The sequence below is a fragment of the Nesoenas mayeri genome (assembly GCF_963082525.1).
Source record: "Nesoenas mayeri genome assembly, chromosome: 15".
NCBI lineage: Eukaryota > Metazoa > Chordata > Aves > Columbiformes > Columbidae > Nesoenas > Nesoenas mayeri.
Genome location: NC_137559.1, coordinates 8,723,582 through 8,747,702, shown reverse-complemented (window position 1 = coordinate 8,747,702; position 24,121 = coordinate 8,723,582). Strand labels below are relative to the sequence as shown.

Below are 24,121 nucleotides of genomic sequence, written 5' to 3'. Positions count from 1 at the left end.
TGGCTTCATGAAGCGATGCTAAACCTGCTGCTGCTCCACTTCTTTCCCCCAAGCCTGGTGCCGCCTCATCCCAGTGCTACTGACGCTCCGGGAGCCCCTTGCTTCAGCTCCGAGCATCACCTGGCTTTGTGCCATGAACCAGCCGCTGGGAGCCAGAGTGCTTCAGTGACATTAATGCCTTTCCTCTCCCCTTCCCCAGGTCGGAAAGCAGCCTCTCTAGGTTTGCCCACCGCTTGTCAGTTAAGCAGAAGCAGGAGAAGAGAAGGAAAGCTGAGTATGCCTCGGCCGAGCTGTCTGCCTTCCGGCCCAGGTCTCTGAGCATTGAATGGTAAGAGCTGCAGGACAGGGCTGGGGGAAGGAGCTGCTGCCTCTCCAGTCCCCCTCCTGTCCCCTGTCCCCACTGCTGCCACTCTCTGTCCCTGTCCAAGCAACATCCTATGGGACAACACCCCTTCAACCCCCTCCATCTGCTGCGGAAGTATTGAGCCAAAACATCCCCGCTCACCCCAGTGCAGGGAGCAGTGAGGAGCCCCAGGTGGCTGAAGAAGACCCCATGAACTGAGCCGTGGGGGTCTTTGGGGGCTCATAGTGGGATGCAGACATGCATGTCTGCTGGGTTGAGGCATGTGAGTGCATATCTGCAAGAGACCCTGCTGTCAGCTCCTCCTCTCCTCCCCTCTCCTCTCCCCTCTCCTCTCCCCTCTCCCCACCCCTCTCCCCTCTCCCCTCTCCCCTCTCCCCTCTCCCCTCTCCCCTCTCCCCTCTCCCCTCTCCCCTCTCCCCTCTCCCCTCTCTCCTCCTCCATGTTCCTTATGGGAGGTGCCAGAAGATGCATCCTGCAGCCTCTTGCTGCCCAACGCACCTCTGTTGGACAAACCAGGGCCAAGAGCAGTAGCGGGACAGCTGCAGCTGGCATGGGGGCACCAGCAGCTGCAGGGGCTCCCCCTTGGCACCATGAGCAGTGTGGGGGTACAGAGCTGCCCCAGCATGAGCCCCGTTTGCCCAGCCTGGAGGGATGCAGCGCTTCCTTCCCCGCTGCTGCGGCGCCTGCGGGGCCCCTCCTGCCGAGCGCAGGTCTCCAACTGCAATCTCTGTTCGAGCGGGGAGTAATTTATCCTGGGTTTCTAAGCTCTGATGCAACAGCCTTGGAAGCAGATCACAGTCAAACATCCCAGTGTTAGAAGTGACCTGCTAAGGATATTTAAAAGAACTGGAAATTGCATTGCTTTCTGCTTCCTTAGATGGATAAAGGAGGGTAAAACTTTTTTTTTTTTTTTAAGAAAGAAAAAAAGAAATGCTTAGAAATTGCAAGAATGTCGAGTTTGGTTTTCGTTTTCCCTGCTTTTTTTGGAGATCTTTCTGGCATTTATTGTATGTTCTAACACTTGAGTGTGAGTCTGTGGAGTCCTCCTCAAAGGCTTCCTCTCTCTGTGAGGTTAGTTAGGCATCAAAGCTAACTAGGTATTAATGAGGCCAGACAAAGAATTTAAGCTATTTGGTGACAGATCGCTTTCTTCTCCAGTTGCACAACTTTGTTCCCTTTGCTGAAAAGATGTCACTGGGAAAACTGTTCTGCAATCACTGTGAATCTTCCAAACAGACAAATATGTGAATTTGTAATATACCAAATAGGAAAAGAAGCAAATAAGTCATTAAAAGTAATCAGAGTTTCTCTTTATTCATAATAAAGAAGCAAGATAAGTCAGTAAATCTCTTTTCTCCCTTTAAATGTCTCTTTGAAGCCCTCGGATCCTATTGTAGCGCCGCTATGTAAAGGTATGTTTGTGATACGTTTTCATTCACTCTGTAGCGTTTTCCTGGGGGAAACCATCTGCCTTGTATGAGTGTGCAAAACACCGAGGGCAGCAGCGACACCACAGCAGTGGTAGGTGATGCTATTTTATGGGGTTTTTGTAAGCCAGCTTGGAAATGAGCTCTTGGAGAGGAGGAATCACCTCTGCTTTCGGTTTGCCACATGCCGTCGCATTGGAGATCGAGGCTGGAAAGTGTGAGGTGTGAAAGGACCTGGTGCCACCTCTGCTGCAAGGACATGGCCACAGCTGGTCTGGCTGGGAGGAGGATGACTGCCCTGTGGTTCTGGGTTTTATCTGTGCCTGGAGACGTCTTGAACTGGATGAGACATTTGACCTGGCACCCAGGCTTGGGTGGACCGGGGTGCTGGGACTTGGGTGCTGGGGCTTGGTGGCACTCAGCAGCAGGACACAGCAGAAGGGTGACCCACGGGGGTCGCAGTGACAAGGAGCTGGGCAGGCAACAGTGGGGTGAGGACCCTGCCCGCCACCTGCTCCCCCATCTCGATTTGCTTGTTAACCCTCTCCCTGGTGCTGCAGTTAGAAGGACGACCCAGGAGCTGTGCTGGCTGTGGTTTTGCAGTGCAGGAATGTTACTGGTTTGACGTGCATACAGCCCAGTTTCCAAAGGGCAGCGGGGCCACCTGCACGCCCAGCATGGAGCGCTGCGTCCTCGCAGGACAGACATGCTGCTGGCAGATTTTCACATGTGCCGGTGGCTCGTGTGCCTGGTCCACACGTGCACGCTTGCCCTCAGGGAGGCACTCGGCAGCTTTTCCCATGCAAGCACCAGCCTCCTCTGCAGCCGCATCCTGCAAAGGGGGCATCTGGTCTTTTCCCTGGTGTGAAACATTAGTTCTCCCCTTACCTGATACATCTTCAGGGATCTGTGATCAGGATCATCACCCTCAGTTAGTTGCTCCAAACCTCTGTGCTGCACACAGGGGAAGGGCCTTCGGAGCTACGGGTGTCACTGCCCCTGCTCACCCCACACCTTGCACCTGAGCTCCTGGGCAGCAGGCAAGGGAAGCATGGCTCGTGCCTTTGCAAATACACAGAAGCCTCGTTTGGCTTCCAGAGCAAATATCTGCATGCATCAAATCTGTATGTATTTATAAGCTTAACCCAAGGTCAACGATGCATCGTTTTACCTGCCTCTGTGCAGAGGGTGAACACACAGTGTATGATAGGGAGTTCAGCTGATCCCATGTGGGTAGGAGGGGGATTCAATAGCAATGGACTGTGTTTTCCTAAATCAGGAGCTTCTGGGAATCCTGCCCATCTGAATCCCAAGGCCTGAAGGCAAGGAACAGCTTGTGGACCTGCCGTTACCTGTTGCCAAGGAGGAGGCAGAGATTATAGGCACAAAATCATCAGTGCCCATTGCTTTGAAAAGTTGGGTGTCAGTCTGGTGAAAGGTTTAATGTTTTCTCCCTGAAATTCCTACAAAAACACTGTCAGTGTCTCTGCCATAGCAAAAGCATCCTTACATCTCATCCCCACGCAGGGCAAGCTGAGCCAGTTTTTCATCATTCTCCGGTGCTCAGGTGGAACTGGATGGAACTGGGGTAACCAAGAAGGAGATTTACAGTGTCACAGTGTCTGCCTAACACTGTGTCCCCTGTGCTGAGCACTGCCAGGTAGGGCGGGAACAACAGATCGCTTCATGTCCCCTTGGCCTTGCTCCCTGTCCATGAGGACACCCCGAAGCCCTGTGGGCCAGAGTCCCTGGCCGATGGCAGCTCTCTGGGACACAAGATGCAGTTATTTGCTGCCACAATAAATAAGGTGCTGAATGTCCCACGCTGCCTACCCAAAAGTGCAGGGATGCTCCTGTCACAGGTCTTGCAGTCCCTGCATCTGTCAGAGCACATCTCCCCTGCTCGCCGGGTGGCATGTGGTCGTGTGTTGCATTTCTCCCTGGGCACAAGGCAGGCTTTATCTGCACAGCATGTGTTTATGTGCTGCACCAGGCGAACGGAGCACGGTCCTGCTCCCGAGCGCAACCGTCAGTGAGCGAAGCCTCGTTAGTTCCACTTATTAAAAAAAAATTGCTGGGGGGAAGGGAGAGAAGGCAGGGAAAAAGTGAAGTATTGAGAAAACACTTCTTTCATTCATATGTTGTTTACTGAAATAAATACTTCATTATTAGGCTTTTTTTAGGCTACTTTTTTAAAAAGTCAGTGCTACAAAGTCCCCAGTGTTAAGGCCCGTGAATGTGCCGTATCACCTCAGCCCGGTGCCCCCGCGAGCCGGGGTGTTGCTGCCAGGAGGTGCCCAGAGAGAAGCACCGTGGGGAGTGGGGCAGCACGAGACTTTCCCGAGCTTGAGGGAGAAACCTCAAGCTTGAGAGAGAGGGAGAAACCAAACCTTGAGGGGGCTGCTCCTGTCTGGCTTTATTTAGGTTTGCTGATTCCCTTTCTTGTCCTCTTTGCTGGACGGTGCAGGCTTGTGGGGCACCAGGGGAGCTTGAGCTCCAAATAAAGGGCAGAAACTGGCAATTGAGGCAAGGAAGCATTTTGGGTCCAATTGATTAAAACTCTGCTTTCTGCTGCTCTGTGATACTAATCTATCTCCAAAGCCGAAGCACGAAGGTGTGCAAGACAAAAGCACTCTTTATTTGAAGCTCACCGCCTTCTGCTGTTGGAGTGAAGAAGGTGAAAGCTGATGGCTCTTGCAGAGACCTCTCACTGTCCCTACGGCAACCGCAAAACACTAGCAATCCCTTTTCTCCCCACTTAGGGTGAATCAAGGCAAAGAGAGCTTCCTCTCATCTTGTGCATGTCACTTGAGAAATGATCCACATTTGTCTTTCCTCTTAATCGAATCTTAACCCAATAAAAGGTCTGCAATCTGCTGGTTTACACTTGCCTGCGTGGAGCCTGTGAGCCTGTGCGCCCCTCTCGCATCCTTCCAGCTCTGGTGCTCATCAGGAGTTCCACCCTGGCAGGTTTGTCCTCCTGACATCCATGTGTTTTTTCCTTTCCCTTTCCTTTCCTGCTTATTGGTCTGGTTTTCTTCTAATTGTTCCTCTGCTTCTCTTCCCCCCACACTCCTTTTCCCATGCTCACCTCTTGTTGCCCACCTTGATTTTCCTCTGTATTTTCTTCTTGGTTGTTTGCTTCTACTTGCTGCCTTTTCTGTTTGGTCCCCTCGAGATTTTCATGTCAGACAGCTTTCCTGCAATCCATGGTCGAAATAGCCTATTCCCATGGTGGCTCAGGAAGAATGCAGTGCATTCCTCGCTTCCCCCATCCCCTTATCTCGGTTCTGCTCCTTGGCTGCCCACCATGAGCTGTTAAAGCAACACTGGCAGGAGCATGTCGTCTGGTGGTTAGACACATGGGGACGGAGCCAGCCGGCTCGCGTTCAGTCCTGCCTGTGTCTTGTTTTGCTGCCTGGCCCCTGACATGTTGCTGAATCTCAGCTTCTCACTTCCCCACTGCCAAGGAGGGGGATGCGCAGGGACGTGTCTGCCCCAGTGCAGACCATGCCCACCCGCATGTGAAGGTGTGGAGTGGTTTTCCCGGCATGTCCCAGCACCAGGACTGGGTGTAAAGGGCTGACAAGCATCCCTCTGTGATAGGACCATGGTGCCACAGGGCAGGAGCTACAGCAAGGCACAGGAACTGTGCTGGCACCATTGGGCTGGCAGAGGCGACACATGTGACTGCTGCTGCACTCTGTACGTGTTTCGGGTTTGGTTATAAAGCAAAAGGTTTTTAATGGAAGTGTGTTTATGAAAGTTGTTTAAACATTTATAATGCAGTAATATTTCCCCTGTGAGTTTAGATGGTCTTGTGTGGTGTGGAAATTCTCCTTAAATTGCTGTGCTAAGGCATGAAATCCATGCCATGGAGGTGCCTGGCATTGCTCGGCCTCCTTCCATAGCTGTTCTTGGCTGACACGGGCAGGCGGCGTGGGTGACCTGTCCCCATCGGCAGGCTCCTCGCCTTCTGGCACCCGAGTGCCACGGTCCCAGGGCTGCAGAGCCCGTGGGAGGTGCTGAGTTGCTGGCTGATCCATCTGTCTGTTCCCCAGCCAGTGCACTGGAGGGGCTGCTACTGCAAAGTTCAAGGAGCGCCTGGTGCTGTTCCCATCGCAGTAATCTGTGGCCGTGCAGGACTCTTTGCTTGATGGTCGTCTGTTTGCTGGGGAAAGCCAGCACAAAGTGAATTGTCAGCAGTGTTTTGGGAAGTGGAAAGCAGCAGCACTGCAAAGACAGAGTGCTCAGAGCTGCTCTGGGTTTCGCAGCCCTACTCAAGCTGTCTTACTCTGAGTATTGGAGCCCCTTCTCTTCCCAGCCAAGGAAGCTCTTAGTCTGAGTGAGGAAAAGAGAAAAAAAGGGAAAAACAGACCCTGAGCTTTCCAGTGAAGGTGAATAGTGCCAGAGCCTCAGAGGTGTGTGGGCATTGGGGAGCCAAGAGATGCTCTGGGCAGGCTGAGATGTGGGCACCACGACTGCACGGGCTGTGGTGTGGGGCAGCCAGCCCTGCCAAGAGCACAGCCTCCCCCATCCCACTGGTCCTGGACATCCATCCAGGGTGAAACGCAGCCACCCCCAGCTCGGCTGTGCTGAGCGCAGGTCCTGGACGGGCCGGCACAGTGTTGAAACGAAATGCGAGGCGCTTTGTCTCGACTGGGAGCGCTTTAAGCCCTCGCTCGGGAACAATGGCCAAGCTATGGGGTCATTTGTTCTGGTATTTCAGCAGCTCCTCATGATTTATGGGATGTTTTGTTCTGCTGCTTGTCTTAGCTTCCCCCTTTCCACCCTCCCCGTCTCCATCCCTTCTCCATTTCAGCTCCTCCTCCCCCCGCTCCCAATTCCCCTAATAGCTGTGGAGCCTCTCTGCCTTATGAAGTCATGGTATCTGTGACTTATTGAATTAGCTGGATGGGAGCTGGATGTCCACACCACGCCGTGCTCTGCCGGGTCACCCGGGGAGCCCGCCCGCAGCAGCACCCCGTGCCCAAGGGCTCCGGGCAGCCTGAGGTTCCCCCTGGGGTGGCAGATTGACGTTGCCATTGGCAATCGCTAGAAAGTTGATTTACAGGCAGTAAATGTGGTCGAGAGGAGTTGGAGTCCCAGCGAACAAGGACGGCCTTGTCTGTGGAGACTCCCCTGTACTGAGGCCAGTGGGGGTTTTGGCTGCTCCTGGTCACCTCTGCATCTCTGCAATGGGCAAGGTGGACACTGGTTAGGGAACCCTAGAGCTTTTGGTGTTGAACATGGTTTGAGAGCCCAGCTTTGTCCCTGGCACACACAGTTGGTGCCTCTGGGTTCATGGAAGGAGCAGGAGTTTGTCCTTCCCCAGACCTGGTGGGACAGAGATTCACCAGTGACTGTGAGGGACTCACTCATGGGGATGAGTAGGAAGGAGACCTCAAAATATCTCCCTGAAAGTTGGGTTTGCCTTTAGGAAAGCATTTGAAAGAAATGATTTATTTGCAGAAAATCACCTTTTACCCTCATCACCTATGAGTCATCTGCAAACAGACAGGCTAACAGGTAGCTGCTGCTCAGGGTGACACAGATGCTCCTGCTGCAGCCAGTCCTCAGCCCCGAGAGGGCTTTGCAGTGGCAGAGGAGTCACAGTCTGTGGTTCATGCAGCTCTGCTCCTGCCACCCTGTGCTGCCGGCACAGAGCTGGGAGCACTCGGCCAGCAGGGGTGGGTGGGAAAGGGCATCAGTGCGGGGGCAGTTCAGCGCCATCCAAATCTATAAGGTCCATGAAAGGCTTGTGCCTCCGCTCCTGGTGCCACAAGTCCCCATCAGCCCAGCTTTCCTCATCGTCTGGGGAGAGGCAGTTCAGCTTATGATTACGGTAGGGTTGGGAGAAAACCAAGGGCTGGATCCTCTCTGTGTGCGGCGTTGTGACCTGATGCTGCAGGCGCTGGCTCCAGCTGGTCCAGCGGTCCCGTCTGCATTTGTTTCTCATGTCACTTCAGCAGGAAAAATTGAGCCCTATGGGAAAGTGACGGAAGGAAAATGTTCAGAGAAGATTGATTTCCAGGTTCTCCCTGTCTGGGACTGGAGCCCTCAGCCAGATCCCTTCCTCACTGAGAGCACAGGAAGCAAATATCATTTATTTAAGAGACAAATTTAAAATATTGTGTTGATGTGTTGTTCTGGACACTTCCCTCTGCTGGTAGCTGATACCTCCAAGCCCTGATAAGATTATTTTTCAGAGCAGCATATCCATTATCCTCAGCGCACTTTGATTTCTCCCAAATAGCCTATTTGCCTGTTTTGTTTTGTTTTATTCTAATAATCTCTCTGCCATTTCTCATGGCCTGGATCTGCAAAGCAGGATGGATGCCTTAGTCCTGCTGAGGTGTGTGGAGGATGTTCTTCATGTCCCTGAAGTCTCCAGTGGTTCTTCTCCATGGATGTGTCCATGCTCAGAAGGTACCAGTTGCCTGGATTTGTACAGCAGCCAGCCCAAACCCCATAGTTACGGTGGGAAGAAAGTTCTGAGATGCCACAGTCCACGGTATGAAGGGGAAACATCATGGATGTCTCAGTCTTATCGTGAGTCAAGCCCTTCCTGATGGCTCCATGAAATGCTGGATCCTCTGCACTAGCTGATATTCCTGTAGTGTCATTGTGCTGGATTTGGGAAGGGTCTGAGCTCTCCCAGTCCTCTTAGGCTACTTTGGAGGTGCAAGAACATCAGTGTTTCCAGACAGTCCTGACAGTCAGCACTTTCAAGGTATTTGAGTACTTTTAATCCTCACTTGTCCCTCAAACAGTGGCAGTCCCTCCTGCACAGCTTTTCTCTGCTCTTAGATAGTTTCCTGCTGTCTGAGACACTTGTGCCTGCCAGAGCTTCGGGAACCTCCTGTTTATCTTCCTGGAGAGCGTCTCTAGGTGCCAGGTCAAAGTTGGACCTCATGTCTTGGATGCTGGCAGGATGGGCAGCACTCAGTGGGGATGCCAAAATGAAGGTAGAAGTCAGCCCAGGATACATGGGACACTAAGGACCAGGTCATAGAGTATGTTGGGATCTCTCTCCACCTTTGCTTGAGTCTTTCCTGCTGCCTGCACACTCACTCTTCCCCATCTTCACACCCATCCTTCTTACCCACCTTTCCAGCTTACTTGCTTTTCAGAGGAGGTTGGAAGCCCAGGTGAACTCTACGTGTGCTGAGCCATCTGAGGTCTAGCACGTGCCGAGGCGCTGCCAGGGTGATTTGTTACTGCCCTGTGCCCCTCATGGACCACCAGCCCACTCCCTGCTCCATTTCCCTGCCATGAGCTGGGCTGCCAGTGCGACCACGCTTTGGGGACAGCTCGGAGCCGAGTCCTACCATGCCGCACACCAGGAAGGTGCTGGCAGTTGGGAGAACTGTGTCGCATTTCCCTGGTCACTGAAATCCTGTGAAGCAATGGGCCAAATCCCAGGAAGCAAGGAGGCTGTTTCTGGACACAGTTAAGCCGGTGTGACATTTAGCTAATGCTCCTGCTTTCCTTGTCTACACCTGGTGTCTTGCTGGCTGTCCAAGGGGCTGTCTTCTGAGGGAACCTCAGCTGTGAGCGTGTTCTTGGAGCTCCTTGAGCGAGGAGGTGGATAAGCCGGTGGAGCACTTGCCTGCTTTCTGTGCAAGTGGAAGGCTGAGGCTGCCAAGAGGTCCCATCCTCCCAGCGCTCTCCTGGCCTTGCTCTGCCCCGGTCATGAGCTCTGGAAGGCTCGTGGCAAGCAGAAAAGCAGTTTTTGCTCATGGAGCAGAGCTCCGCTTGGGTGAACTTCACATGAACTCATGAAGTTTCTTTGGCCGTTTTCTTTCCTAATGATGCAGGCAGGTCAGGAATGAGATGCTGTATCACACAGACCCAAGGCTGCCCTCCTTGTGAACCAGTGGGTTCACCTCATCCTTCTGCTGTACCATGGAGGAGGTATCTGCTGCCTCAGCGGCTGCTCCTCACCCAAGGTGGAAAACTCCGGCAGATGGATAGAGCTGTTCCTGGGCCACACTGGGACCATGCTGCCATAATTGCTGCTCTTTCTGGTTTTGGGTGGGACGGTAGGCACCCCGCTGCAGCACCAGGGCTTTAGTGAGCTATTCAAGGTCACCCAGGTGGTCTGTGACGGAGGAAACCATGTTTTGTACTCAGGAATGACACTTGCTGGCTTCCACATCTGTGTTCATACTACATCGTTTGGCCTCTCACTAGAAAAACTGGGGGTAATGGAGGAAGAGAAACCTCCTGGGCTGAGAGCTTGTTGGCACAGTGGATCAGAAGGTGTGACTGCAGCCTGAGCCAGCCCGTGCCAACACAGGGGCCAAGGTGCGGCCTCCCAGGCCAGCATGTGCCAGGACACAGTGGGCACCTAGAGAGGCTTTCCAGGTGCCTTGGTCTTGAGGAGGCTGTCACGCAGCCCACAGCCAGGAACAGCAGGGTGAGGAGCATGGTGGGATGAGCCGGGTGTCTCAGGAGCATGAGGGCATCTCCACTCCCCAGGTGGTTTAGGTCTGGCTCAAAGCTTCTGCTCAGTGTGACCATGTGAACAGGAATCTCCCAAGGGCTCTGAGAGATCTCAGAGGTGCTGGCATCACAGTGGTCTCTTCTTGTCCCGTGCTGCCACCACCTCCCATCTCCAGCACCATCTGTGGCCACTGGACCCTGCCACCCTTGCTCTTCTGTGCTGCAGTGAAGTCACGGTGTGTCCTGCTATGGAGGCGACAGGGATGAGGACAAGGGCACCTCTCCCTGAGGAGGGCACCTCTCGCCCAACGCATTGGTTGTAGCCGAAGCAGCAGTCGCCTGTTGTTCATGCTGTAGTAAGGCTGTATAACACTTTCCAGCGGAAGTTTGTTTGCTTATACCTTTGCCAAACTTAACTGTTTGGGCTGAATTTTTCCGTGCTCACTCTGCCTCAGCCTGAACTTTCTCCTCTTTTCTTTTTTTCATTTTCCCAAGTTTCAGCAGAAGGTTGGGGAAAAATGGCAGCTTTGCCAATATATTTTTTTTTCTCACGTCTCTTTGTTTGAGAACTTCTGGTGCCTCCCCGCTTTGGAAAAGAGACTTGAAATTTGGCAGGGTTGGTGCATTCCTGGTGGAAATCAAGACAGATTTGGTCAAATTGTCAGCCTCTGGAAAGCATGGTTGTGCATGCTTGGAAGAGCTCTTCAGAGGCAAGCTGCTGAAGTTCCTGTCTGCAAAGAGACTCTGGCCACTGCACCCGCTGCTCTCCAGCTGCACCCAGCACCCCCATTCTCTAGGGGCACCTTCCTTGCCCACATGAGTCCAGGACAGGAGTGGTGACTGCAAAGAGCCCACGCGGTGGGTTGGTCCTCCTCATTAGCAAGTCTTAAAGCACTTTACAAAAGACAACCTCGTCTTTATCTCCATTTCCCGTGCATAGGAACTGAGGCACTTGCTGTGGGCATCCCCTGCCTCTTGTCCTCTCAGTGGCGGAGCAAGAACCAGAGCTCAGGTTGGCTTGGGCAGTGTCTTGTCTCTAGATCAGGAGAAGCTGCTCAATGAGAGGAGAGTGTTTCCCCATGCTCCCATGTCCTGTGAGAACTCAGGAAAGGGCATTTGCACCCCTGCCTTTCCCACGGGTGTGCTAGCAGCGCTGGTCACATCAATGTATGGATGGATGAGTGTGTCCTGACCGTCAGAGGTTTGTCCTGGTGATTATTATGGATTTTAATGTTGCTCTTTTATATTAGGGCAGAAATCTTTTCTACTTGCTGTCCTGGGGGCTCTGACAATTCTTCCGTAGGCTCTGTTATGCTCAGTGCGAGATTCTCCATCTGATGATACGTCAAAGCTTTCTGCAGTTAGAGAGAGAATAAAATGGCATGAGGTGGGAAAGCCCCAGTCTGATGGAGGCAGCAGGCAGAGGTCGGCTGAAAGGAGGCCTGGCTGGTGGGCAAATCTCCCCATCCATTACAGGAGTGCTTGTGGGGCATTTTCTAGCAAAATGGAGGAAAAAAAGAAGTTGGCTTATCCTCTTGGATCGCAGCCTTTGGACCCCAGCTCCACTGAAGATGCACGGAGGGAAGGTTGGCTCTGGCATACGTGAGCGCTTTTGTAGCTGGGTGGCAGTGAACCAGCTCCTCTCGCATTGCGGTGGGTGGTGCTGGCACAACACCAGCACCAGGACTACGTGGTGGGGTTGGTCCCTCCTGTCAGAGGAGAAGACCCCAGTGGGTGCTGGGCAGGGAGCTGGTTGTGGAGCGAGCCGGGAGCAGCTCCTGGTGTGCATCTGTGCTGAACGGGGAGGCAGCCTGGGACATGCCACTGGGGGGTGGCTGTTCTTGGTAGCAGTGCCAGGGACACCCTGTGGGTAGCAGCCAGTGTGCCCAGCGCTGCTGGCTGGGTCCCGCTGGTTGCCTTCCAGCGGGAAAGGGGTTTTCTGACTCCAATAACATTTATCAGCTGGGCAGCAGCTCTGGAGCCGGGTGTGTGCGTTTGTCTGTTCTTCCATTGTGTCTTGGCTGTTGTCTCCTCCTCCCCACCAAGATCAATGTCTGTGGCCTGCCTTTTATAACCCCTTTGGGTGCAGCTCTGGAAGTCTTCAGCCAGCGGTACTGGTTTCCATCCTGCAGCTTCAGCATGCTTGAGCAGCTTGGCCCCTGTCTAGCTGGATGGCTTGGGTAGGACGATGGACTGGAGGTGGGTTTCCACCAGAAGAGACATCCCAGCAAAGGGCTGGGGAGGTCCCCTGGAGGTCTGCAGAGCACTGGTGGGATGTATTTGGCAGAGGATGGAGACCAGCCACAGGTATGGAGGAGTGAGTTCAGGTGACCTCCAGAAGTAATTCTTGGGCCAATTTTCTACAGTTTTATGGTTTTGGAGAAGAGGTGGTTTCTGATGAAAGCCAGATCTCACTAGCGTATTCTTCCTGGTGGCACCAGGTGGCGCAGGAGGTTAAAGGATTTGTTTGTCATCCTTGCAGGTCTGGGTTCAAATTGATGGCTTCGCACTGCTGTGATGAGTCTGCAGGCCTCAGCCTCCATGGCATGTGGCTGTGCTCCTGTGCTGGGGGTGACCTGCAGCCCCAGGACCAGGCAGTGGGGATGCAGCTCCCAGGAGCCCTGTTTCCAGCAAAGCGAGGAGCTGAGCCAACGTCTGAACCATAACAGAGGGGGCCTGGGTGCATGGGTGCTGTGGAGCCTCACCATCCCCGAGCGGGGCACAGGGGTGTGGAGGAGCCAGTCTCAGGGTGGGGAGGGCCCCAGTGGGTCTCAGCAGGTGTGAGGAGGAGGCCGTGTGGGATGTTACCCTGGTCTGAGGCCATGCTGAAATGCAGAACATCTCTCCCAGACATGCTCAAGCCATCATAGGGGATGAAAAGTTAGTGCTTCTTCCTGGCTTCTAGGGGTCCCAGACATTTTGCTGGGTGCAGGTACATGGTGGCAGCCCTCAGAGGAACTGGGGCAATGCCATCCCAGTCCCCATGGCCCCTTCTCCCATTGGGACAGTGCTCAGGTGCAGCCACTGGCACTGCACAGGCTTGGGTTGCCACAGCAGCATCACCGGCAGCCTGTCCTGCTCCCCTGCCAAGAAGTGGTGTCAGGGCCCGAGTGAGGGGACATGTTTAGATGAATGTGTCCTTATACCCCTTCTCGCTCCTCACTGCATGGCAGGCGGGCCCTGGCCACATGGCTGGGCATCCCCACACTGAGCATCCCCTGCTGCTCCGGCTGGATCCAAGCTGGGGCCCTGCAACCCCAGCGAGATATTTTTTTCCTCCCTCCTTTTGCCTTCAGTGATCTTTGAGACCAGGCGTCGTATGACTCAGCTTCTGCATTTGATACCCTCGAGAAGAGTTTGCACACATGCATCCGCAGCACAGAGCGGTGCTCGTTCCTGGCAGGCCAAGCTGGGATAGGATTTCTTCCTGAAAGAGGGGCAGTGAGTCCCTGCTGCTCATCCGCTTTTAATATGCGGAAGTCTGATTTAGCTGCGATGGTGCCAGCAGGTCGGAGGTGTTTTCCAGAGCACTGTTCACCTGTGCCAGCATCCGGGCTTGTGAGATCCTGGAAGGATGGGAGGAAGCTGCATTGCAATGCAGAGCAAGTGCTCTTCTGGTGCCTCTGTGCTTTGGAACCCTGTCTGTCCTCCCGTCTCTACCTGCAAAGGTCCAGCTGGTTGTAGGTGCCAGAAACATCAGGCACATTTTGGGTGCTGGGGCTGAACTGCTAGTTCTGGCAGTTGGCGTGGGGCATGGTCAGCAGAAGTTGACACCAACGTAGATCCTGTGAAGGGCAGTATGGGCACTGACCTTTAAGTCCTGTTAGTTTCTGCTGCCTGGTCCCTGTGAGCAGCTCGGATCTGGAGGCAGCCCCCAACTTGAGCAAGGAGCACCCAGCCAGCCCCTGGGGCTGAGCAGCCCTGGCAGCAGTGCTGAGTTCCCTCTCTGGGGTGCTGGGTGAGCACAAGGTCACAGACCTTGCAGTGCAGAGGCTTGCAGGGGGCAGCAGCTTGCAACATGCAGTGGAATGTAGGGGGTTGGGGTTTGCAGGACGCAGGCATTTGCAGGACGTGGGTTTGCAGCACGTGGGTTTGCAGGATGCAGGGGTTTGCAGGGCACAGGGGTTTTGAGGGTACAGGGCTTTTCAGGGTGCAGCAGTTTGCAGGGCGCAGCGGTTTGCAGGGTGTGGGAGTTCGCAGGACGCAGGGGTTTGCAGGGTGGTTGCAAGCCCCAGCCCAGGCACACTTGGCTCTCGGCACCGGAGGTCTGGCTCCGTCTGCCTCCTGCCTGCCAGCGGCTGGGTTTTTGGGTGGTCACAGGGCTGGCATTGTACCCGGTGCTGCTGTTGCTGCCGTGGGTACCTGGCACTGGAGTGGCCACGCAGGGCTTCCCCATCAGCTTTGGTCACAGCTCGGAGCAGCCCGTCCTGCTCAGTCCTGTCTCCATCAGGTTCCAGTTAAAACCAAATGCGTTCTCCAGCCTAAGCTGCACTGCCGTTCAAGCCCTTCCAAAAATGAAACAAATACCCACAGACTGCAATTCGAATTGCAGCTCAATTAGGGCTCGTTCCCAATGCGATCATAAAACCTCCAGTACGAAAACAAACAACCCAACCAAACCACATCCAAGCCTGACAGCATCCTCTGGAATGCCTTTAAAATAACAAGGGGGGCTGAGGAAGATGAAAGCGGTGTGGCCGGTGGCAAGAGGGCTCTTTGGCCCCGAGGGGCAGCCTGGAGGTGGGCTAGGCAGGTGTGGGGCAGGGCGCTTTTGGATGGGGACCTTTGTGGAAGTGATGGGTGTGATGGAGACAGGGTAGAATGGGGCCAGTGCAGAAGTGATGGGTGTGATGATGATGGGGCAACTTGAGGTCTGCAGAGTAAAGGCTTAGGCTGGTTTCCCAGCAAGATTTAGTAGGGTAAGGAGGAGGAGGTTGCATAGGTGTTTGGGAACGTGATGGTTCTGCTCTGAGCTGCTCCAATGGGTGTTTGAGCAGGACGGGGGCGGGGGGCACAGGGCCGGAGCAGGACCGCAGCGGCTGGAATGCGTGTCCCGCGGAACCCTGGCTTGCACCGAGTCCAGCCAGGCTGGTGCCGTGGTTCGGGTTTCACGACGGACTTTAAACCCAGCCATATTTAGCGTGTGCTTCGCTAGCCTGTCAGGGAGGGGAAGCCGCAGCACAACTAATAAAAAAAGCCAAACAAAAACAATATAATTAAAGAGACTCAGCACTGTGTGTTCCCATAGCAAGAACATTTACCCAAGACTTCCTTGCTCACATACTTAATGTCAAGCAGCAATTAAAGGCTGGCACTTGGGGGGAGCACAGTGAGGAGGGTTTACCCTGGCTGGGGGGTGGGAGCCCAGGACTGGGCACTGCTCCCAGTGGCAGGTCTGCCATCCCCAGTGCCCATGCTGGTGAGGAGGGACTGGGGGCTTTTGGCATCAGGAGCTGCACCAGGGACAAGTGGTGCTGGTGATGGGAGGATGCTGCATCCTGAGCAGTGGCTCCTGAACCCCTCCAGGCAGGGACACCCTCAGTCTGTAATGCCCATACCTGCTCTGCTCGGTCCCCTCAGAAATTTGGTAGCGCAAACCAGGAAAGCAGATTTTCTAGATGTGAGCCTGCAGGCAGGGTGGGCCAGAGCTCTGCTGGGGTAAATCCTCATGAAAGCAGTGAAACCAGCAGAGCTGGGCTGGGGTGCAGAGCCAACAGCCTGACGTGGATGTTGCTTCTCCCTTCCAGCATCTCCTTTCTGAGCTTGGTCCATGGACGGAGCCAGTATGAGTCTCTGCCATTTTACATTTCCCCTCCCCCAAGTGGCACTGTCAGCATCATCTGTCTTGACTGGAGAGCCAGTCCTTGCACGCTGTTCCTTATCCTGGTCCCTGAGGAGAAGTGTCCCACTGTCCTGGCAATGCTGTGTGAGGGGTGTGCGCAGGCAGGGCAGGAGCTGCCCTGGAGAGATGCGTGTGTGTGAACACAGCCAGGACAGTCCTGCTTTGTGACTACAGTGTGCGCGACAGCAGTCCTGACTGTGATGGCAGACTGTCATAGGGAACCGAGGAACTGAAAGTCTGATTTGAGTCGTATCTTAACAGGAGTTGAGCCACAGGCTCCTTCTGTGCTCATTTAAAACACATTATTGGGATTCTTAATTAAAAAAAAAAAAGCAGCATTATTGTGTTGCAGCAGAATTTGCTGGAGCGTCTCTGCTCCCTTCCTCCCCAAAAAATACTGCTCAGCCTGCAGAAACGGGGTGTTTTATGGGAGGCTTTTGCAGACTCAGCAAGTGATCTACTTGGTTGGCTCTCAACCTCTCTTGGAGTTCTGAAGTCTCCATCTCTCCCAAATTCAGAGCCTATGATTTAGGAGGGAGGTGCCCAGGGGGTGAGTTGTGTGGGCAGATTCTTCCCTGCTGTGTGACACTAGGGGGACATGGCCATGTCTCGGGAGGACACTGCCAACTTGCCCATGTGATGTGGGACATTGCACGTCTATCCCACATCCTTCCCTGCTGCCATGACCCCTGCGCGAGGGTTCCCCAAGGGGTGCAAAAGCCTCCTGATTCAGTGAACAGCCTGGACAGCAAGGCGTGATGCTGACCCCCTCTTGCTCTCACAGGGGAATCCTCTGCTTCATCCCCTGCAGAGCTGCAGAGCGCTGAACGCTGGCGGGATGTTGCAGGTCTCGTTCAAGATATGTTCTTCTCCTCCAGCTTATTTAGGTACTGAGCTGCTGGGAGTCAGCTCTCAAATCCAGTGCCATGCTACAATGCGATGGGCTGTGTGGCCATGGGGTCTGCTCTCTGCTGGCTTGGGTCCCAAGCTCCTCAAGAAGCACCTACATGCACCGGCGGTATGCCTGGTTTGGAGATGGTAGAGGCCCCGTGCAGCCACACCAGCACTGCCAAACTGGTGCCTGATACATGGGAGGCTGCACCGACCCGGGTGCTGTGCAGCATCTCCTGGCCTTGCACCATGCTGAGCTCCTCCGAGCACTGGGCTAATAGTGCTGGGCTTCTGGAGCTCCAACAAAAATGTACTGGCAGGAGCAGGATCTATATAAGTTAGTTGTTATTGCTAAACAAAAGAGGCATGCTCTTTTCGGCTCCATTCAAAACAAAACCCAGTGGTTTTGCCAAATGGGGAAAAAAGAGAAAATATGTAGGAAACAAACAAACAATGCCTTGGATCTTGTTTGGTGCCTTTTCCTGGACCCAGGTTTCAATAAGCAAGTGCATTTTCCAGGCACGCAGATATTTCCACAGAGCAGGAGTGGTTTGCTCCATCTTTCTATGGCCAGGTCACCACACAATATTTAAATACCTTCAAGGTACATCCATCTCAGGATGGGTAGCTGGTGTGCAGTCTGCTCCTGTGAGTCCTGCTGCCTTACAGGGATGCTAAGCACAGCATTTTGTCCTAGTTCTGAGTGTGCCTTTTGGTGGGTTATGAAATTCCACTCTTTTGGAAGGGCTTCCCTACTCATGCTCCATTTTGGATCCAGTCTCTATTTCCCTGGTCCTGAAGAATGGCTTATACTCAGGCAGAAAGTGTGGAAAATGTGAATGCATCAGCAGCTCCTCTTGGTGCTGGACACTGTGCTTCTGGTTCATGTCCCCATGAGCTGAAAGGAGCTGCTGGGCATGTTAGGAGCTCAAGTGGCCTCTGCCAGGGAATATTTGGTGTCCAAACATTTGCAGCCATAACGTGTGATTCCCTGCAAGCACCAAGGGCAAACATGACTGAGAGTGTTTGAATGAAGAAAGACCCCTTGCACTCAGATTTCTTTGGAAACAGCCTCTATGTCAGTCTTACTGGCTGAGCTCTTGATGCACACTCGCAGTTTGGGATGAGGTTGGATGGTTTGGGTTGGGCTTGACTCTCCCCAATAACTGTTTTTTAGGCTTCTCCTGTCCTTTGCCTGTTTATTTTCTGGATAACCCTGTGACTGAATTGAACTGAGGTTCAGGAAAGCATCCCCAGTGCTAATGTACCACTGACAACTGTGGTGCCACGAGGCTACAACAGTTTGTGCAAGGACCCAGTCCTTCTCCTCCTCCCCACTCCAAACCTTGTCCTTTCAAAATATCAACACCTTTCATCCTCCATCCCTTGGGCTCCCTTCTTCTCATGCATGGAGCCCTGCGCCTTTGCTCTCTGCTGCATCAGGCTGCAGACGGTGGGGAGCAGCATCCCAAAGTGACAGCCACCCACACCAACCCTGAGGACGATGGCACTGAGCTCATGTCTGCTGCAGCGGGCTGGAGTCTGCTCCTGTGTGCTCATCCTTTCCATAGTCGATGTGGGGGCTGGCAGGGACCGGGCAGCCTCAGTTTTTGGCTGGAAGGCCATTGCCACCAGTGGCAGCATTGCTGGCACATGAGCCTTTTCACAGCCCAGTCTCCCACTGGTGGGAGGAGTCGTGGGTTGGCCACCATAGAATCACAGAATGGTTTGGGTTGGAAGAGACCTTCAAAGCTCATCCAGTCCAGCTCCCTGCCATGAGCAGGGACATCTTCACCAGCTCAGGTTGCTCAGAGCCCCGTCCAGCCTGGCCTGGGATGTCTCCAGGGATGGGGCATCTACCACCTCTCTGGACAACATGGGCCAGGCTCTCACCACCCTCAGTGTAAAATATTCCTTCTTCATGTCTAACCTGAATCTCTCATCTTTTAGTTTAAAACCATTACCCCTTGTCCTATCACAACAGGCTCTGCTGAAAAGTCTGTCCCCATCTTTCTTATCAGCCCCTGTTAAGTACTGAATGGCCACAATCAGGTCTCCCAAGACCTTCTCTTATTCAAGCTGAACAACCCCAACTCTCTCAGCCTGTCCTCACATGTGTTCCATCCGTCTGGTCTTTTTTGTGGCTCATGATCCCCAGCAGCCACGTCTGGTGCCCTCCAGGCAGGACAGTAATTGCCTGTCTGAGTACCACTAGCCTCTGTCCTGGAGACAGGAGCATGTAGTGGCAGAGGACAGAGTGCCCTGGGGGTTGCACATCTGGTACCATGGGTGCCCGGTGTGGGTTGTCCCCATGGGTGCTCGAGGAAGGACAGCTGGGTCCTGCTGGGCTCAGCGTGGGCAGCCCTGTCCCGCCAGCCAGGCCTGACATGGACTGGTTCTCTGCTGGGGGCTCGGAGAGGCTACACCCTTAAACAAAATGCACTTAAAATCATGTAATTACAACAATTATTAACACTGTTTACTAGGCCAAGATCTGCAGCTTTGGAAACATTAAAACCCAGAATACGCAGAAACCACAATGTTATAAACTACCCAGTAGATTTGCTTGTGTTCATTGCAGAAGGAGGGATAAAATGAGTTGTCATGCACATCCATCTTCATGTGCTTTAAAAAAAGAAACTCATTGCATTGGTTCCATGAGATGGATCTGGCCAGCCCTAGCACATCCTTTAACAAAACCTCAGCCTTCCCCATGAAGTTTGCTGGTACATGGACTTAAGGCATTGCAGACCTGATGTCTGCACCAGCTCCCTAATGGTTGCAAACACATCCCACAGCCAGAAAGCTGAACTGCTGGAGTAGACAAAGCACCCATCCCAGCTGCAGGGTTTGCAGTAGGTAGGTAAATAATTAGCAACAAGAACTGATTGTGATCAAGATAAATTTAGTTCAGCTGCACTGAGACTATAAAGGCAGAGGAGGTGGGATCCTCTCCCACTGCCTCCCCACAGGATGGGGCTTTGCCACCAGGGTGAGCTGGTGTTGGCTGGTCATACCTTGAGGACATGACACGTGTGGGTGTTGTTTGCAGCTATCAGTTGCTCCACTGCACAGTTTAGCTCTAGATAAATCAGGACTATTTCACTGAGTCCAGATGACTCATAACCACAGGGCAGGAAACTCTTTTATCTTTGGGGCAGCCGGTTTAATATAGATAGATGTTCACTCCTGAGCTCTGAATAATTTCCGTCTATTTACTTCTCATTAAAAGCAGATCAGATGAGGGAAAATAGTGAGAAATTTCTGTGTTGCCTCTGTTTCTACCATCTCTGAGGGAACTTCCTCCAGATTGTGGAGTCTGCCTGTACTGGGTCATTTGCTGTGAATTTTAATTGGCAGAAAAAAGTGCTTTCGCTCCAATGCACCACTCCTTTTTTTAAGCCTTGTTTCTGCAGACATGGATGGTGCAGGAATCTGTTACAACAGGGTCTAACTCAGCTTCCAGAGAGGTATTTTTGGGGTCTTCCTTCATTTCCTAATATGGGAGAGCATTGTTTCCTCCTTGGATGCAGGGGAACCAGGGAGGAATTGGGCACCCCATTGAGCCTGCTCAAAGAGCTGTGTTCACCTCTGAGCAGCAGCTGAAGTAGGGAGAGAGGAGGCCTTGGGCAGCAGGGAACTCTTATACACAAGAGAAAAGGCAAGGTTTTGCTGAAGAGTCTCACAAGTCAGTTATTTCTCTTTCTTAAGTAAGTCAGATAGTGTATTGCTTCTTAGGCTTGGTCCGTGGGTCAGGACCTGCCTTCCTGGTTGCCTTTTCCTGCCAGAGCACCCTGCCTGCACATGGGTGGCTTTTCTCTCTTCATTTCTCTCTACCAGTAACAGCAGAACTGTGTGATGCTTTTCTGCTCTTTTGGTGTCTGGGGTCTTCTACTTGCCATCTGTAGAGGCTTATCTGTGCCGTATGAGGAGCCTCCAGCACTGGCCATGCCAGAAGCTGCTCCATGTCCATGGTGAAACACAATGTGCTCATGCTGCCACGGCTGTGAGCTGAGTATCTGCATCCAGAGCCAGGTAGGTCGCAGTGAGCCCAGGGCTGGTTCTCTAACCTGTCCCTGCCTTCTGCAGGTCTGTTCCTTCCATGGTGGAGAGCTACTCCTCTTCCTCCCCACCAGAACCAGCAGGACCCTGCTGCGTGGATCTCATCAACCTCTGCATGGTTGCTGAGGGGTGTCTTGCCATGTGAAGCTTATGGGGTTGATATTCTCCATCTGTTTGGCCTGTAAAGCCCTACCTACAGATAACACCCATCCCTGGAGGAATCCAAGGCAGTAACTCAACACTGCGGCTTGGTCCATGCTAGAGACCTCCAAATCTGTAGGCTGAAGCTAATGAGATGAATGACTGGCAGAAGCCAAGCTCCCCATAATTTTCTGCTTTTAAATATCACGGTAATAAAAGGTAAAATCATTAAAGGACTTCTGCAGCCCACTGTGCCTGATCTGAAGTCAGGACGATGAAGAGCACGTAGTAAGGTTGTTATTAATATCCTGCCTCCTGATTATGGCTTTATAAACATCATCATCACAGGCACAGCTTCATGGTCGCATTTTGGCATGACCTTATAGACAACTGTTGTGCTTTTTATCACATTTACCCCTTGCTTGATATTTAAGCAATAAAGTGATATGGGGAAGACCTTGCCCCTAAATATCTGACCTTATACACAGGGGTATGAGGTCAAAACTGAGAGAAACTGTGTTAAGTGTAGTTGTGCTAAATGCTCTTTAGACCTGATGCTCCTTGTCTGGGAACGGTGCCATGGGCTATGGCAAGAGGGGGATCAGATGTTTGACGCCAGTGAAAACCCTCCATGCTGTCAGGGATGACTCATGGGCAGGAGCCCCACGCAGCAGCAAGGTCACACTCGCACTGAAACCGGGGACTTCGTCTGGTGGGGATGAGGTCCTGGGGGGGACCTGAGGATCCTGGCTGCAGGAAGAGGGGCAGCTCCCCTTCTGTGAAGCCAGGAAAAGATGCCAGCTCTCCTAGTGACTTGCATGTATTTATCATGGCTGTTTAAAGCAGAAATCAAAATCAGGGTGGAGAAAAGATTCTGTGGCTTTACTGGTGTGGATGGAGAAGATGAGGAGCAGCTGTGGAGCCTGAGTCTGCTGTGAGCTGGAGACAAGGGGTCACTGGTCCCCACTGGGACCTGGTCTTGTCTCGATGCCATTAGAAGTGTCTCTTTGCCCATTTTCTGCTCTCACTTTGTTTTCAGAGGGTGCCCTTTGCTGCAATAAAGACCCCAAGGAGAGTCACGTACCAAAGAGGGCTGAGGGATGGCCATAAGCACAGGAGAAGGGTTCTAGAAGGGTGAATGTAAAGAGAGTGTGCAGGGCTGTTCCAAGCCAGCTGTGTGGTCGGCAGCACTCACCCAGTGCAGGGCTGGGGTCTGTGGCCCCCACTGCTGAGGGGGCATTAGCAACCCCAGATGGGGCAGCTCATCTCTGTAGGAGCTGGATGGCAGAGACTGGAGTAAGGAGAGGTTTTCCTGGTGTGATGGATAGGACCAGTTCCAGAACTGGGCATCCTGAGGTTGGTTGGGGCATTCTGGCTCAAGGACAATGTGGGGTCAGACTGGTTCTTGGGTCTAGAAGGAAATTTCTCACCCACAGGGTTCATATGAGCCCCTGGGCAACCCCACAGGACTAGCAGTGTAGCAGTCATGGGAAGGGGGAACAACTGACCTCAGCTGGGAACTGATAAGGGCATTGCTGGCACCAGCAGCCACTTGCATCAGTGCTGCCCTAGTGCTGCTCTGGCTCTCCTGGGTCGTGCCTCTGTGCCAACGCTGCAGATGTGCCTTATTTCCCCACACCTCCTTGCACTTTCCCAGGTCATCCTCGCCTAAAATGACACAGCAGATGCGGGACTTGCAGCTGGCGCAGGCCAGGAAGCCGCCAGGCCCTTCCTCACCGAACGCAGCCAAGAGGCTCTACCGAAACCTGTCGGGGAAATTCCGCGTCAACTACACGTCCTTCGATGAGGGCAGCCTGGCGGGAAGGGGCGAGAAGGAGAAGCTCCGCAAGTCCTACCTGGTCAGTGCACCCTGGTGACATCCAGTGCCACCACAGCTGGAAAGATGGGAATGGAGGATCCGTGCATGGGCGATGCTGATGCCTGGGTGGAAGCTGCCCTGGAGCAGGTTCAGCTGGAGCTGATCCTAGTGTTTGCTCAGCATCCTCCATCTGTGTCTGCAAGGAACTAATGCTCCTGAGCCTCTGGAACCAGGGCAGCCCCCTGGTTTGGATTAGTGGGATGCTAGTGAAGGACTGAGGGTGTTGGGTGGGCTGGAGGAGGGTGCCCCATGCTCACCTGACCTGCATCTCTCCCTCTGTCCAGTTCCAGAGCAATGCTGCCCTCTTTGAGGCCGTGGAGCTGCAGGACCTAGACAGGGTCCAGGAGCTGCTGAAGCAGTACAGCCCCGAGGAACTGGACCTCAACACCCCCAACAGCGAGGGGCTGCTGCCGCTGGACATCGCCATCATGACCAACAATGCTCCCATCGCCAAGGCCCTGCTGCAGGCGGGAGCAAAGGAGAGCCCACACTGTGAGTTGGTGTGGGGGAGCCCATCACCTGGGTCTCCAGCCTGGTGGAGCGGGGCACCCCAGGCAGCAGGTGGGGAGGCATTCACTGGCCTCTGTGAAGCTGGTGCAGGCTGTAGCGGGGGCTCGAGTGGAGCCCAGGAGCAGGACGTGGAGGGGAGGATGGGGTCTCGGGGTGAGGACTTGGTGCTAGCAGAGCCTGGGCTTGCCCTAACCACCTTCTCTTCCCTCCCGGTACCCACGGCCGTGCCCACCCACCCCACAGTTGTGAGCCTGGAGAGCCGCTCACTGCACCTCTCCACGCTGGTGCGGGAAGCGGAGCAGCGTGTCAACGAGCTGACGGCACAGGTGGTGAACGAGGCGCCCAACACCGACTGCTCCGAGAAGGAGAAGCAGCTCAGGGCCTGGGAGTGGCGATACCGGCTGTACAAGCGCATGAAGGCAGGGTTTGAGCATGCCCGTGAGTGCCCGCAGGAGGCCTGGGGGGGCTGGGGGACAACCCCCATGCTGGAGGAAGGAGTGGGATGGTGCGTGGTCCGGGCACCAGCACCTGTCAGAGAATCTCTGCACCCTGTAACC

General features: G+C 53.7%; 1 protein-coding gene across 1 annotated transcript in view; it reads left to right on the top strand.

Moving 5' to 3' along the window:
* LOC308046429 (ankyrin repeat and fibronectin type-III domain-containing protein 1-like) overlaps positions 1 to 24,121 on the top strand; it is a gene marked incomplete at its 5' end in the record, with an annotated part of 178,025 nt that overhangs the window by 140,210 nt on the left and 13,694 nt on the right. Inside the window, 4 exons of the mRNA XM_080354251.1 lie at positions 200 to 328; positions 22,833 to 23,034; positions 23,339 to 23,546; positions 23,808 to 24,002. Of these exons, the coding sequence (XP_080210377.1) occupies positions 200 to 328; positions 22,833 to 23,034; positions 23,339 to 23,546; positions 23,808 to 24,002 (734 nt within the window). The remainder of the gene's footprint in view (positions 1 to 199; positions 329 to 22,832; positions 23,035 to 23,338; positions 23,547 to 23,807; positions 24,003 to 24,121) is intronic.